The sequence below is a fragment of the Balaenoptera acutorostrata genome, chromosome 20, assembly GCF_949987535.1.
Source record: "Balaenoptera acutorostrata chromosome 20, mBalAcu1.1, whole genome shotgun sequence".
Classification (NCBI taxonomy): domain Eukaryota; kingdom Metazoa; phylum Chordata; class Mammalia; order Artiodactyla; family Balaenopteridae; genus Balaenoptera; species Balaenoptera acutorostrata.
The window spans coordinates 46007354-46022551 of record NC_080083.1 but is presented as its reverse complement, the minus strand read 5'-3'; the positions used below and the strand labels follow the sequence as shown (position 1 = coordinate 46022551).

General features: G+C 43.2%; 3 protein-coding genes across 8 annotated transcripts in view; all 3 read left to right on the top strand.

The window, feature by feature from the left end:
• Positions 1-3695, top strand: part of LOC130705808 (leucine-rich repeat-containing protein 37A3-like) — a 651297-nt gene extending 647602 nt beyond the window's left edge. For 4 of the 6 annotated variants that reach the window (XM_057535144.1, XM_057535145.1, XM_057535143.1 and 1 more), the window contains 2 exons: positions 2628-2755; positions 3428-3694. In XM_057535144.1, coding sequence (XP_057391127.1) covers positions 2628-2755; positions 3428-3666 — 367 coding nt within the window. In that variant the 3' untranslated portion in view covers positions 3667-3694. Of the gene's footprint in view, positions 1-2627; positions 2756-3427 lie in introns of all 6 variants that reach the window. The other 2 variants (XM_057535142.1, XM_057535149.1) reach the window with 2 other exon arrangements.
• A 2169-nt stretch (positions 3696-5864) lies between these two features.
• On the top strand, positions 5865-6725 carry LOC130705835 (uncharacterized). Its single transcript, XM_057535188.1, has one exon. It carries the CDS (start codon positions 5865-5867, stop codon positions 6723-6725), a length of 861 nt encoding a protein of 286 aa, XP_057391171.1.
• Positions 6651-14628, top strand: LOC130705810 (leucine-rich repeat-containing protein 37A-like). The gene is made up of 6 exons (XM_057535154.1): positions 6651-7632; positions 8057-8161; positions 12584-12633; positions 14022-14076; positions 14158-14310; positions 14414-14628. The coding sequence occupies exons 1-5, from the start codon at positions 6931-6933 to the stop codon at positions 14305-14307; spliced, it is 1062 nt and encodes a 353-aa protein (XP_057391137.1). The 5' UTR covers positions 6651-6930; the 3' UTR covers positions 14308-14310; positions 14414-14628.
• The last annotated feature ends 570 nt before the right edge of the window (positions 14629-15198 follow it).

Below are 15198 nucleotides of genomic sequence, written 5' to 3'. Positions count from 1 at the left end.
CCAAAACCTTCTACCCAGAAGGATACATATTTTTAGCGCTTTGGTGGTACAGATATGATTAAGATACCATTCTTATCATTGACTTCCAGAATATTGTTTTGATCCAAAAGTTTTGAGTTTTACACACACATACTCTAGCTGAGATTAATGTACCCATTATTAATTGATTTTAACACAGTATTGGCCAAACTTTTAATATACATGATGCAATAGGACATGACATAAAAGAAGGAGATGCCAAATGATCAGTGTTTAAAAGCTTAAAGAAAAATATGTCTCTTTCATAAAAAAGTATTATGTGATAAAAATTTATTCTCAGTTACTCAAAATATCCAATAACATTATTATTTGATGGCAGACACTAGTGATTTGAATTATATCACTATTTTAAAGAAATGATTAACCTCATCAACAACTGTAAATGTAAAACTTTTCTGTAGTTTTCTTCTTCCATAACAAAAATATGCGGAACTTTCTAAGCCAATGTTGTTAAAATCATTAACTAATAGGTATTTTAATCTCAGTCAGTGTATGTATAAGTATACACAAAACTCAAAGCTTTTGGATCAAATAAAAACATTGTGTATTTGAACAAAAATCACTTAATGTAGATAATCCTTAAGGAACTAACTATAATCCAGTTTAGCATTTATTAGGACATTCTTTGTTATGCAAGCCCTGAATGGGCCATGGGAAAAAACTTACCATTGTATCTGGCAAGTGGGTGCTTCTGCCCGGGGTTGAAATCCTGACGGAGGGATATAAAGACTCAGAAAATTCAGAATCCAGGGTAAAGGTTAAAAGCACGTGTTGTGACATGACATAAAACAGATTCTTGTCTGAGGTCCAGGTCCACCCACTTCTGTATATTGCACACATGTGTATTATATTGCTATTAACATCTTGAGTAAGTTATCACCTAACCTCCCAGATCTTAGTTTCCTCAATATCAATGTGGAAATAAAATTGCTATTTCTAATTTATACACTTTTTTGAGGATTAAATTAGGTATTGAATATAGAATGTTTAACCAAATGCTTAACACATAGTAGATGCTGTGCAACTGTTGGCTGTTATCAGTATTGGTGTTATTCTTTTGTTTCATCTGTCACTAATATTTATTTTTCTTCCTATTAATTTATTATTACAAGAGAGTAACCACAATTTAAGAAGCTAAAATATAGTGAATATCTAAATAAAAAATGGGCCGTAATTGTATTTAAATAAAAGCCATTATACCTATTTGGAGCAATGAGAAGTGTCAAACTCAATAGTAACTATTCAGTGTTCCAATGTACACAAGTGGGTTCACATGAGATAAGTTTCTAGAACTGTCAAGATTTAACACAATCAGGATTAATGAATATATTAATAATGAGTGTTTCTACCAGAGGACATTAATCCTGGCTGAAAACTATATGAATAGTAGTAACCGAGAATAAAAATTTTGGATCAGATATTATAGTGCTCTTGCAAATATTTTCTCTCAGGTAGCACAGCCACCAGGAATGAATTAAAATGCAGTATTTTTAAAGAGAAAGAACTGCTGACAAGCTAAATGGTATTAAGGAACACAGATTCAGGGAGAATTTCAATCTTCTCTTTTAGTAAAATGAAATGAAAAAGGGAAAACCCAGAAAGAGGCTGGCCTCTTTAATAAATGTTGGGCTTCAACATTTATTATTAAAAATACCTCAAGTAATCAGGTGAAATTGGCTACTTCCTGAAATATTTCTGCAAGGACTTTAAATAAACAGAAAATTATGGTCCCAGCTAGGGGGTAAAAGGCACTTTTGATAGGTAATTGACTCTGAAAGGCAAATATAATAAAGCTCTATTAGGCAAAGGGATGGCAAACTCATCACTATTTTTTTTTTTTTTTAAATTTTTGGCTGCGTTGGGTCTTTGGCTGCCATGGGGAACTCGTGTCCCCTGCATTGGTAGGTGGACTCTTAACCACTGCACCACCAGGGAAGCTGTGTTGCTGGGCATGGGCTTTCTCTAGTTGTGGCGAGCGGGGCTGCTCTTTGTTGCAGTGTGCGGGCTTCTCATTGCAGTGGCTTCTATTGTTGTGGAGCATGGGCTCTAGGATCACAGGCTTCAGTAGTTGCAGCACGCAGGCTCAGTAGTTGTGGCATGTGGGCTCAGTAGTTGTGGCTCGCGGGCTGTAGAGTGCAGGCTCAGTAGTTGTGTCACACGGGCTTAGTTGCTCCACAGCATGTGGGATCTTCTCAGACCAGGGATCGAACCTGCGTCCCCTGCATTGGCAGGTGGATTCTTAAACTCTGCACAACCAGGGAAATCCCTTTTTTAAAAAAATATTTATTTATTTATTTTATTATTATTATTTTTAACATCTTTATTGGAGTATAATTGCTTTACACTGGTGTGTTAGTTTCTGCTTTATAACAAAATAAATCAGTTATACATATACATATGTTCCCATATCTCTTCCCTCTTGCGTCTCCCTCCCTCCCACCCTCCGTTTCCCACCCCTCTAGGTGGTCACAAACCACCGAGCTGCTGTGACAAAGTGAGAGAGTGGCATGGACATATATACGCAACATTTTAGAATAATTATAAGGTGTGTTCCCCTGCCGCCACCATAACTAGTGCTCATTTTGCAGGTCAGCTACTTTTCTTGTCAGCTGTGTGGCCAAAGGGAGGAAGAATGTCTCTCAGACTTCAGCTTTGAGGAGGAAGAGTTCACATTGCCAGAACTGGACTAGCACTTTTGAATTTCCCAGAATGCCAGGTCCTGTGGTTTCCTTGGGAAGCTCTGCATCCTCCCCAACCCCCCTCCACCCCTGGGCCGCTGGAGTTTGGGGCTACTCGGGTCTGCAGCCCAAATCCCGCCTCATTGTTTGGGGGCAGGGAGTGCTTGGGAAGAGGGCCCGGCAGGAGGTAATTGTCCCCTTTGCAAGGGGAAGGATGGCTTGCGCCCTGGGGACTCTGGGAAAAAGGCCCACTCTAGTGGCGCGGATTGGGTCTCCGCACGAACCTAATAAAGGTGGCGGAACTAAACACTTCATAAATAACGGGTGGGACGTTAGGCAGGGGAGGGGCACGCGGTTGCTGACGTGAACCCTGGCGTCGGCGCTGGCATAGCGGTTCAGCTCGGACGCAGGATGTGGCTCCGGCTCCTCCGTGGCCTGGGTCACTGCGCCTGGGAGCCGCCGCGTGTTATGTCCCGGCTGTGCCTTTGGTTGCCACGGCTCCTCCTAACGTGGCAACAACTGTGGCTAGTAGTCCAGGCAGTTCAGCCTCCAGAGTGGGCCCTGGGCCCCATCCAGGTGACCCCCAGCCCCCTCGCGGCTAACTGAGGCTTGGTCTTCATACGTCTCAGACCCCCCTCCCAAATTGCCCCATGACCTTACACCCCTGGCAGAAGCCGGGGGCTTTAATTATTTGAGGTCCTCGTCTCCAGTCCAGATGTTGGCCCCGCCTCATCAGGAGTTGACTGAGACTGAGGTTCCACACGCGGACACGGATTCGGTTGGAGAGCTGCCTACAGGGCCAGATCAGTTTTCTGTTACACATCAGGATCTGAATAACGAGCAAACCCAACATCAAAAGCTCCCAGAGGAAGTTCCAGTGCTGGATTGGAATCAGAATCGGGCCTTGGTTCTGCCTTCTCGACACAAAAGACTAAAAACAGAGCTCTAGATCAGGCTGAAGGTCACCAATCATTTGAAATAGTTTTTCCACCTCTAGGTATTAAGAGCTCAATTTTTTGCTGCGTTGGGTCTTTGTTGCTTTGCGTGGGCTTTCTCTAGTTGTGGCGAGCAGGTGCTACTCTTTGTTGCGCTGCACCGGCTTCTCATTGGATGGCTTCTCTCGTTGCAGAGCACAGGCGCTAGGTGCGTGGGCTTCAGTACTTGTGGCACACAAGCTCTAGAGTGCAGGCTCAGTAGCTGTGGCGTACGGGCTTAGTTGCTCCGCGGCATGTGGGATCTTCCCAGACCAGGGATCGAACCTGTGTCCCCTGCATTGGCAGGCAGATTCTTAACCACTGAACCACCAGGGAAGTCCCAATTCCAGTATTCTTAATCTTTTGTGTAGATCCATATTCCAATCTGGTGTCATTTTGCTTCTGCTTAAAAATACTTCTTTTAACATTTCTTATAGTGAAAGTCTGCTAGTAATGAATTCTTTCAGCTTTTGTATGTCTGAGATAGTCTTTATTTTGCTTTTGTTTTGACAGATCTGGGTATAGAATTCTAGCTTGATAGAATTCAATTCACTACTTTAAAGATGTTATTCCACTGAGTTCTCGTTTACATTGTTTCCAACAAGAATTCTGCTGTCATTGTTATCTTTGTTCCTCTGTATGTAGTGTATAGTTTTTTCCTCTGGCTGCTTTAAAAGTACAGGGCTTTCTCTAGTTGTGGCAAGCGGGGGCCACTCCTCATCGCGGTGCGCAGGCTTCTCACTATCGCGGCCTCTCTTGTTGCGGAGCACAGGCTCCAGACGCGCAGGCTCAGTAATTGTGGCTCATGGGCCCAGCTGCTCCGCGGCACGTGGGATCCTCCCAGACCAGGGCTTGAACCCGTGTCCCCTGCATTGGCAGGCAGACTCCCAACCACTGCGCCACCAGGGAAGCCTTCAACACAATTTTATTTTTTTGGCCGTGCCACACAGCTTGTGGGATCTTAGTTCCCCAAGCAGGGATTGAAGCCGGGCCACAGCAGGGAAAGTGCCGGGTCCTAACCACTAGACCACCAGGGAACTCCCCCAAACAATTGTTCTTACTAATTATATTACTCCCTTCTCCCCCAGAAGTGGACAGTAAAGGCATTTTTAATCTCCTTTTACAGGTGAGGAAAAACAAGATCAGAGGTGTAAGTGCTATGACCCTAGTGCCCCGATCTCCTGTCCCCAGTTTGGGGCTCTCTGCAAGCCCATGCTCCTCCTTTCTCATGACCCTTCCCTCCTCCTTGACCCTCACCAAAAATACTTTTAATCCTTTTGGAAGAGAAGCCCAGCTACACAATGGTACACATTACCTTCACACAGTCAGAAGCTTTGGATGGTTCCCCAAGTAAAGCTGGAAATATTAGAAGGAAAATGAAATGAAAGCAAAGTAGCCATCTGACAGAAGTTGCTTTTTCCCTTCTGCATTTTACGACCTCAAGTATTATTCCACTGATTTGTTGAACGTTCCACATTGGCATACAGTCTGGCAAATCTCTTAACTTATAGCCCAGATCCCTGCCCAAATTTTAGCAGAGAGCCAGGGCGGATATAGTGGTTTTTTCTGTATAGAGCCTTCTGTTACAGGGGCTGGGGTATATGGAAGCAGGGACTGAGCAAAGGACTCGGTGGGTGGGTGGAGAAGGACATGTCCAGATGACGACCTGTTAGCGGCGGTTGTTGTCGTGGTCATCTGTGACAGTAGCAAGAACGCAAGCACACTGAAGAGGTGGAGAGAGGAAGCCTCACACTCCTCTGCCTCTGAGGCAGGACAGGATGGGGTATGTGAATGTGAGCAGTCACAGTAGATCTGCGGAGAGCCCAGCTGAGTAGGGGAGTATTTGTCTTCCAGCCTTGGCTTTTCTTGAGTACTGGCCCCTGGGAACCAGTGGAGTAATCCTGAATATAGTTACTATATTTCACACTACAGAATTTTCTGAGTAGATAGCCACTTTTTCAAGAGATATCTTTTTCACATTTTGTTGTTGCCAGTCATAGGCTTAAGTGTGGGCTTCTTTTTCTCCTAAGTGGCACTCAAACGTTGACTGATTCCTAATTCATTTGGCTTTGGACTGACAAAAATCTGTCCTATCAGTCTTCAATAATCAAAAACAGTCTCTTCTTTTTTGACAGACGAAGAAACATCTCTTGGGAATGCAGAAGGATCGTTGATGGTGTTACAAGCCCGGAAGAAGAACAACAGCACCGAGCTGATTATTGAGTCAGAGAGGGCATCCTCAGATAAAAGTGCTGTCAGCTTGTCAGGCTTCATGAATGAGCAGCTGGACTTTAATAATAAAAGTGATATTATCAGTGCACGAAATTACATACTGCCTTACATCTCAGAGGGAAATCTAGGAGATGTGGAATCAACATTATTACCATTCCTTCAACTTCTTTTTTCAAATACACAAGATGGAGATATGCCCCTGGGCCTTTTGAAAAACAATACAAGGAGCCCTTCTGTTAAGCCTGTACACAAGAATTCAACTAATAAAAATAAATTGGGGAAACTCCATTTTCTGGAAAATGTGTTAGATGCAGAAACTCAAGAAAAATTTGATGAGGTTAAAAAGGAAGAAAAACCTGCCACGCGTACACGTTCCAACCTTTTAAGTGCCATGTTTAAATGCTACCTCTTTCAAAAGAAATTGGAAACTCCCCAACCACAGAAACACAGCCCAGCAAAGATTGAGAGTACCGAGGAAAAGCTGCTGAGAGTGAACAGGGTCCTCAAGGGCCCAAGGGGCCTACAGAAAATGCACCTCCAAGCAGTGGGAGATGAGAGCGTCAGGAGGAAACAGAATGCCCAGCCATCTGTGGCGAGCACTGCTGAAGAAAGAAGGCTCAGGAGGCCATCCCCAGGAAAGCTGAAACAGCTTCTCGGTGCAGAGGCCCAGGAAGCTGGTGGGAAAGTCCTGAAATGCGGATTCTTCATTCATAAAATAATACAAGGCAGCAGGCTCCTCTACCCTGAAACAGTACTTCAAGGTCAGGCCTTCTGCCTCCATCCCTCCAAAATCCCCATCTGAGGTTAAAAGCAAATCAAAAGACTTATCCAACACTATACTTGTTTTAGAGGATGCAAAGGCTAGAGTTAGAAATATTAAGGATTTTGAACTAATCTCACATTCTGGGAAAAAATACATCTTCCATAAAATTAGGACTCATCGGGTCCAGAGAAAACCCAAAGTCAAAAGGAGTCGAAAGTTCAGAAAGAAAAGTTCACTCAATAGAATGATGCTTGCAAGCCCTCCGTTCTCTGTAGTGAGGAGTCTCATAAATTCCCCTCCGCGAGAAGCTGTTTCACCTTCAAGAGAAGTGACTTCTCAGGAAAATCCTTTTCCAGAATTATTTTCTCTTTCAGACCCTTCTACAGAAAACACTACTTCAGCAAACAATACTGCACAAAATGTTTCTGAAGAAGTTATTTCTTCAGGAAACTCTACTCTGCCCGGAGGAACCGGCCCTGAAAACACTACCCATAAGGATGTCTCCACTGCACATTCTGCTGTTGCTGCAGACAACAGTATGCCACCTGTTCAACAGACCAACGAAACACAATGGGAGCACCACAACACGGGCACTGAATTATCCTCTAAGCCCACAGGCTTCACTTTCCCAGGGCTCACATCCCCGGGTGATCAAGTTGAAACTCAGCTAAACCAGCAGCTACGGTCCCTCATCCCCAACAATGACGTGCGAAGGCTCATTTCTCATGTTATCCAGACTTTGATAATAGACTGCTCGGACACCCACGTGCAGCTGGCCTGTGCCAACCTCATCTCTAGAACAGGCCTCCTGATGAAGCTTCTCAGCAAGCAGCAGGAAGTAAAGGTGTCCAAAGCGGAATGGGATACGGGCCAGTGGAAAAGTGACAACTATATCAGTGAGAGCACAGAAGCCCAGAGTGAGCAGAAAGAGCAGGAGTCAAGTGAGGTGAGGAGAACCCCTGAAACATGGGACCTGGACTTTTACTCAGTTTAGGACATGCCATGGACGTGCCCAAGCAGGAATACCACGGGCTCCTAGTCTGTATCTTATCTTCAGCCATGACACTGGCTAAGACAGTGATCTCCCACTTTGCTCATTGAGAGAGTGTGCCACTATTCCTAGGGTAGACGAGAAAAGGACATAACGCAAGATAAATAAATTGTAGATAAATAAATTGTAGAAGAAAATGCTAATGATAAGATTAATAACATTAAATTTGGCTTGTTCTTATAGAAGCTACTCTCCTGAAAGGATTGGGTTTTATAGTACTTTAAGAATAGTTAGCTATTGTTTAGAATAGGTTTAAGAAGAGTTAGCTTTCATCCCTTCTATCTCCTTGTTTGTAAAAAAATGTTATTTATTTTTTTAGCTCACAAAAGAAGTTCCAGGATATGGCTATAACAACAAACTCATCTTGGCAATATCTGTAACTGTAGTAGTGACGATTTTGGTTACACTTCTCTGTCTCATTGAGGTAAGGACAATAATTCATTCAGATTCAGAACCCACAAACTGAGAATCAAAGCCACCTTTCCACCTACTACTACTTGATTCTTCTCTTTAGTCATGAGGACTGAGATACACTTTGTTCTTTTACTGAAAAGTATATTCCCAGGATTTTTTTTTCTTTTTCTTTTTTTCTTCTTTTGGCTACATTATGTCCTCATTGCAGTGTGCGGGCTTCTCATTGCCGTGGCTTCTCTTATTGTGGAGTACCGGCTCTAGGCACGCGGGCTCAGGAGTTGTGGCGCACGGACTTAGTTGCTCCGCAGCATGTGGGACCTTCCCAGACCAGGGGTCGAACCCGTGTCCCCTGCACTGGCAGGCGGATTCTTCACCACTGCGCCACCAGGGAAGTCCCCAGAGGATTTTGAAAGGAACTCCACTCCCAGGAGATCTCTATGGAATTGGATCCATGATAACAAGCCATTGGACTATTTTGTCAAGTTAAGTTTATAAGAAGGCCAGAGTTGACATGATAGTAAAATTTCTTCAACTCAAAAACTATGCTGATTTGATGTACTCGCCAGTCACTCTCATTCTACTGTTTATTTCTTTCCTTGTTGGCTGAAGTGATGAGAGACATACGATCTCCACACTCATGGAGCTATCAGTCACCCTGGGAGGGCTAAAAGGACATGCCTAAAAGATCAAAGTGTGATCTCGTCAAATCCTTAGACTTACTTAACAGCTTCCTTCTCCAGTGTATTAGGAATTGTGTAGGTAGGTTCCATTAAAACACTGCAAGTAAAATCCTGCAGCAGGCTACCCTAAAGCATGTCATATTTATAGTAGCCTATTCCTGGAGCTAGCCTGTTTATCTTTTGTTCAGTTACATAATAGTTTATTAATTTTCCCAACAGACAGTGGCTAACATTAAAAGAGTGATTTTAATAAGCTGGCAATCTTGATTCTACCCTACCAGTCCAACCTACTTTATTTACCTTTTCTCTTGTAATGGCAGCCCTCCATTGCAGCCAAAGCAGCTCCTCAGTATACGCTAGTTACACCACATCCATGCCTGCTTTTGTCTGTGCCTTTGGCCATCTAAAATTCCTTGATTTTGCTTTGCCTGTGGAAGTCCTATGAACCTCTCAAAAGCCAACTCAAGTTCAGATATCTTTCTTCATAAACCCTTCCCTGAATACTCCAGCCTTCCTGATCCTAGTCCTGTGAGGTTTGTCACCATTTCTTAGGGGCCGTAGCAAAGCAGTCCCCTCCCCTCAGAGCTCACAAAAGTGGGAAGCAGTTTTTTAAAAGGCAGCCCCCCAAGAGAGAAACAGCAAGGTTAGCACATCATGGAGCTGAGCAGAGATGTGTAAGGACCAATGGCTTCCTGGCCTATCAGACTTGAATAAAACCTGACATGATGTACTAACTTCTAAAGAGAAATGTGTCTATCTGCAGGAGGGTTGGTCAGTAGTGAAAGCATAGAAAAGGTGAGGAGAGACCAACATGGGCAGCGCCCATCCTCACATTGCCCAAGAGTAGAGATGGCACCTTAGGCAGCAGAAATGAAGAGTCAGGCCCACTAGCCAGGCTGTGCCTGTTGAGGAGATGGATGGATCCAGCTACCTCAGGCCTTCCCATTAAATTCTGGATTCAGCTGGTTCCTTTTCTAATTCTGTTGTCACCAAGTAGCCTTCGATTGTGTGATTGTGCTTTAGTGTGCCACGGAGGCCTGTCTCCACAGAAGGTAATTCTCTGACTGTGTAGACACGGATGCCCTGTGTGTAGAACAGATGTATTTCTCATTGTCAAGTAATAATTTGGCATTCTGATTTTTGATCAATCCTGTGATATTGATAAAGTGAGACTGCCACAACAGGAAGACGCGAGTTGTCTCTTGGTGAGGAAGAGTATGATTTCTGAGCCTAGGAGGCTGGGGTCTAGCATGCGGTCAGCTTGCTAATCATTGGCCATTGCCCAGACTGTACCCTCTACATCTCCAGGTGGCATGTGGCCTTTTGCTTTTTTAGAATTTCTGTAAAGTCCCCTTTTTATTGTTTGTAACTTCTCTAGAGTTTAACCTTGCATTTGTTTTGTTTTGTTTTGTTTTGTTTTCTTTTGGCCTGCGGGATCTTAGTTCCCCAAGTAGGGATTGAACTTGTACCCTAGGCAGCGAAAGCGAGGAGTCCTAACCGTTATTTCCTCTCCCCACTTATATGATAAGCTCTTCGAGGACAGGGGCCATGCAGTGTTCTTCCTATGGTAGACACTAATGGTGTTCAACGGAAGAGAGGTGAGGCGTTATGTCAATTCCACAGTGAGGAATCATGCAACCGAATATTTATTTGAAGTAGCATCGAGTCCAGCAATAGACCCATGTGTTCTTAAGACTTCTGAAATGTCATGTTTTAATATTCCAATCAGTGGGGGAAAATGAATAAATGGTGATAGACTAGCTGCCTAACTATTTGGGGGGTAAAGAATAGCAGATCCCCATTTTTCATCTTAAATAAACATATTTCCATAAATGTGAAAAAAGACCACATAAAGGTATTAGAAGGAAATAAAAGCAGTATTTTTATAATCTTTTATAATCTTCAGAGCCTGATGCCACAAGCAGAGCCTTTGATATAGTCCACCATCTTGTCTGTGACACCAGCTTAGCACTGATTCATGCCAAGCGTAAGATGAAGAGTTTTCCATATATTGTCTGATTTAATGCCCACAGTTCTGTGAGGATGATATTACTATCCCTCCTACATAGGTGAAGGAGAGCAATGTAAGGCCCCAGTGGCCAAACCAAAAGCAGAAGCCAGTTTCACCCGACTGCAAAGCTTGTGCTCCCTACTCCACTCTTTTGTCTTGTCTCCTTAGAGACAAAAACACTGGAAAGATTCGAAACACTGAAATTCAATGAAAACCAGTATTTCTTTACTATAAAGAGTTTTTTGTTTGTTTGTTTGTTTGGGGGTGGCAGGGTTTGGCCATGCTGTGCAGCTTGCGGGATCTTAGTTCCCTGACCAGGGATTGAACCTCGGGCCACAGCAGTGAAAGCGCCAAGCCCTAACCACTGGACCACCAGGGAACTCCCAAGAGTTTTATAAGTCAACAAGAAGAAGACAAACAGTCCAGGGGAAAGGGGGGCAAGGGCTGTGCAGAGTAGGAGGTGTGTTGACAGTCTGCCACCATATCTGCCCGTCCTCTCCTCATGGCTCATGTGGGGTGGCTTTTGTTAGCCAGGCCTTTGTCACCTCATGACGTAAAAATAATCTCTAATATTTTCTTCAAGTACTTTTGTAATCTGTCTAGAATTTGTTGTATTTGTTTTTTAGTGTGGTTGAGGCAGGGGATCTAACTTTTCCCCCCCCTACAGGAAGATCTAATTGTTTTCAAATCTTTCACTTGAATGGTTTATTCTTTCTTCCCTGGTCTCATATACTATCTACATCTGGACTCTATTCTGTGATCCAGTTATCTTGTCCTGTACCAGTACCAATATCACACTGCTTAATTCCAGTTGCTCTGTAACATATTTTATATCTGGTAGGGCAAGGTCCTACTCTTTGACCTTGTTTTTCATACATTTCATAACTATTCTTACACATATTCTCTACCAAATGTCAGCTGGCCAGGTTTTATTTAAAAATTATTTTGGATATAAATGGATTGCATTGAATTTGTAGGTTAATTTGATGAGAATTGACCTCTTTACAGCATTCTAGGAGGATGGTATCTCATGCCATGTAGTACTTCTTCTTAATGTCCTTCAGAAAAGTTTGAATATTTTCATCACATAGGTCTTACAAAGTTTTGGTTAAGTTTATTCCTAGGTACTTTATGCATTTTTATTGATATAGTAAACGGGATGTTTCTTCTGTTTCTTAGTGAGTTATTTGTGTTATATGGGAAAGCTATTGAGGCTTATATGTTGATCTCTTGATTTTGTATGTAGCCATCTTACTCATGTTACTTCCAATAAAATTTCGGTTGATTCTTTTGGTCTTTTTAGGTCCCTCATTTCATATGCAAATGTGTTTGTCTCTTCCTTTCCAATACTTCGTTTGTCTTTTCGTACTGATTAAGACCTCCTCCACATTGATCGATAGTAGCAGTAATGATGGGCATCCTACTCTTGTTGTTGACTCTAAAACAAGGCTTAGGTTTCTGCTAGATACTTTTCTTTTCTTTTCCTACTTCTAAGAGTTTTTATTAGGAACGATCTGTTGAACGTTATCTAAAGCAGTCAATAAAATATATCGCCAGCTGCATGCAAGACCCTAAGTTAGGTACTGTGGAAGAGGCAAAGGATTATTAAACAGGGTAGAATTCCTTTCCTTAAAAAAGTTATCATCTCACTGGGTAGATAAGATTTAAAGTAAAAGGGAATGAATAAGGATTTGGAAATAGTTGTGATGGATAATCATGATCATGTTTTCTTTCAAAACAGATTTATTCTCATCGAATTGCAAAAGGGGAAGATAAAAAAAGAAGCAGAAGGTAAATATTGGTCTTTTAAAGCAGAATTTTACAACTAGAGGAGAACTTAGAACTCACCTATTTCAATTTCCTCACCAAAGGCAGGAAGAATGTTTAATTACCCTAATGGTTTACCCTAATTTATTTATCAGCAGAATTAGCTCCCCAGCCCAAGCTGACTTAGAACAGGACTGGCACAGATTCATCTGCTTTCACTAGTCCTTTAAGGAAAGAGGGTGGACGGGGAGAGGTTTTGCTTGCACCTGTTCCTGCTGGCCTGGTGCCTGGTTCCTAGGCATCAGGCCAGGCCAGAGGCCTTCTAGGAGGCTCTGGGGTAGGGAGGGCCACATGGTTGGGGATTTAGGGGCTGGCCTCACTCAAAGCTGACGAAAGGTAGCACATATGAGTCCCTTCTGTAAAGTGGCAAGAAAACTTCCCTTCTCACCCTACTGTTTTTCAGGCCCCTACTCTCTATTCCCTTTATCCAAACCTCATAGAACTTTAACCGGGAGAAACTTTAGACAGTAGTTTGTCTCTTCCTTTTATAATAAGGAAATGGAGAAAGAGAAAGGGAAAGTATCTTGCCCCATGGTCACACTGCTAGTGATTATCAAAAAGAAGAGGGTCCCTTTCCACTGAGGACTTCTCTACGGATCACACTGTGCTTGGGCTGTGAGCTCCGTTTTATGTCACAATTCAGTATACACATACTATATGGGCATAAGTAGTTTCTGAAACAAACTTATTGTGCACTCTGATTTTTTTCTACTCTATTTGTATTCAAAAAGAGTATTTCGTGTTTCCCTGCTGGTCATGGCCTTTAAACTGATTTCACAATTCACTGACACCTCAGTGACAGCCTGCAGTATGAAAGGCAGAGAGCTATAGATAACTTTGCTAGTTGGGTTCAGGTGTTTACTTGGTGTGATTCAACTTATAGGATAGGATAGAGCAGCCAGGAAAATAAAAGCACCTTCTCCCCACAGCCACACCCCCAGCAAATGCTGCATGTGCGACTAAGTCCGAAGCGGACTGGTGTGAAGCGCATCTAGAGAGTAACGTGTTTCTGCCCAGCGCCGCTGTGCAGTGTTTTCACTGCACGAGGGCACTTGGCCAAGGGCCAAGAAAGGTGAACGGGGCTGAAAATCCTGCCTATACTCCATGCTAAGCCACATGCAAAGGTCTCCCCGGAGGCACGGGGGCGGGGTGGGGGCCTTTTGGACAGACACAGAGAACTTCTGGAAGGCCAGCATGCATGGAATGATTTTCAAGATCCCGGGTCTGTGGTGATTTTGCTCATTGTGATTATGGACTGAGGTACCCATTTAGTCCTAATAAGACCAGAGATAACACATTGTGAGAGAGATGAAAAATGACTGTAACACTAACTGTGTGTGTTTTCCTCCAAGGGGCTTTTTTCGATTTCTGCTGCGTAAGAGAAGCTCAGGGGAAAGTGAGAGTCAGGTAAATTTGAAGGGGATATAGTACTGTGGCCAGAGAAAGCAGGGGAGATGCTGAATTAATATTTCCCTTTCTGTGTTCCAGGAGGGCTTTTTCGGGAGAAGGCGGCCACTTTGGCTTAGGGATGTGTATAGGCCTCTCAACGCCACACGCAAGGAAAACATGGCACACAAGCTACACGACAGGGAGTCTTCTGATGAGGATGAGATGTACTTCTATAAGGATGTACCATAAATGGTAGGGGACAATTTAAAATTCTCATCTAAAATGAGGAAATCATGAGAACTATCATTGTTCCTTTCAAAAGTAAAAAGCCTTGGCGTTATTCTTCTCACCCCAGGGAAGTCATCAAAGCCCCAGCAGAGAAGCTTCTGGCTGCATATTGGGTTGATGAAGAGGCGGGTGAGGAAAGTGAGACCGCACACGAGACAGCCACAGAGTGAGCCCTGTTCTGCCTCAAGCCACCGGTAAATTTTATTTTCTAATATCGGCTTCTCAGCATTGCTTGTAAAATACTTCTTTTTCTTATATTAAAGTGTATAAATTCATAACCAAGTCTAACCATGTGGTAAGGAATTAAAATGTAAATAGTTGAATATTTATATACCAATAACAGGGGCCTGCAAGAAGAAGCAGAGCTGAAACTAGAATCCCTCATGGTAGCCAGTACTTCCACAAGAGGAAACGTGGGCAAAGGAGGATGAGTAGAAGGATGAAGAGGGGCTTCCCTCCCTTGTTTCCCCAGTATCATCAGTCCCTGGGAACTGGAAAACATACCATCCTCAAGGGGCATAGATGAGTAAATCAAATAGCAGTTTATTCTGGTGCTCTCTCTCCTGGTTCATCAAGTACCAGTTATTTACAACATGCTCGACCTCCTGCCCATAGAGGATCATCTACTTCTGGCCCCTCTCGTACGGTCATTGGGGTTGCCAGAATATTTGGATCACTGGGCCTCCCTCCACTGTGGAGCCAAGGCCTGACTTTTCTCCCAACTTCTCAAACTCATGTACAGATGTGTACCCTGTGTACCAAGGTAGGGGGTTCTCCACCATTTCAAGCTGGTGGAAAATTCCCATTGGGTTGTTTTTTTTCTTTAAAAAAAAAAATCCCAACCGTTGGATA

What these genes read in the sequence shown, in the direction of transcription:
- LOC130705835 (XM_057535188.1), top strand. Translation starts at nt 5,865, where the DNA reads ATGGTGTTACAAGCCCGGAAGAAGAACAACAGCACCGAGCTGATTATT.
- LOC130705810 (XM_057535154.1), top strand. Translation starts at nt 6,931, where the DNA reads ATGATGCTTGCAAGCCCTCCGTTCTCTGTAGTGAGGAGTCTCATAAAT. An exon ending in CACTTCTCTGTCTCATTGAG is followed by an intron (nt 8,162 to 12,583) that starts GTAAGGACAATA and finishes CTTTCAAAACAG; the next exon opens with ATTTATTCTCATCGAATTGC. An exon ending in GATAAAAAAAGAAGCAGAAG is followed by an intron (nt 12,634 to 14,021) that starts GTAAATATTGGT and finishes TTTTCCTCCAAG; the next exon opens with GGGCTTTTTTCGATTTCTGC.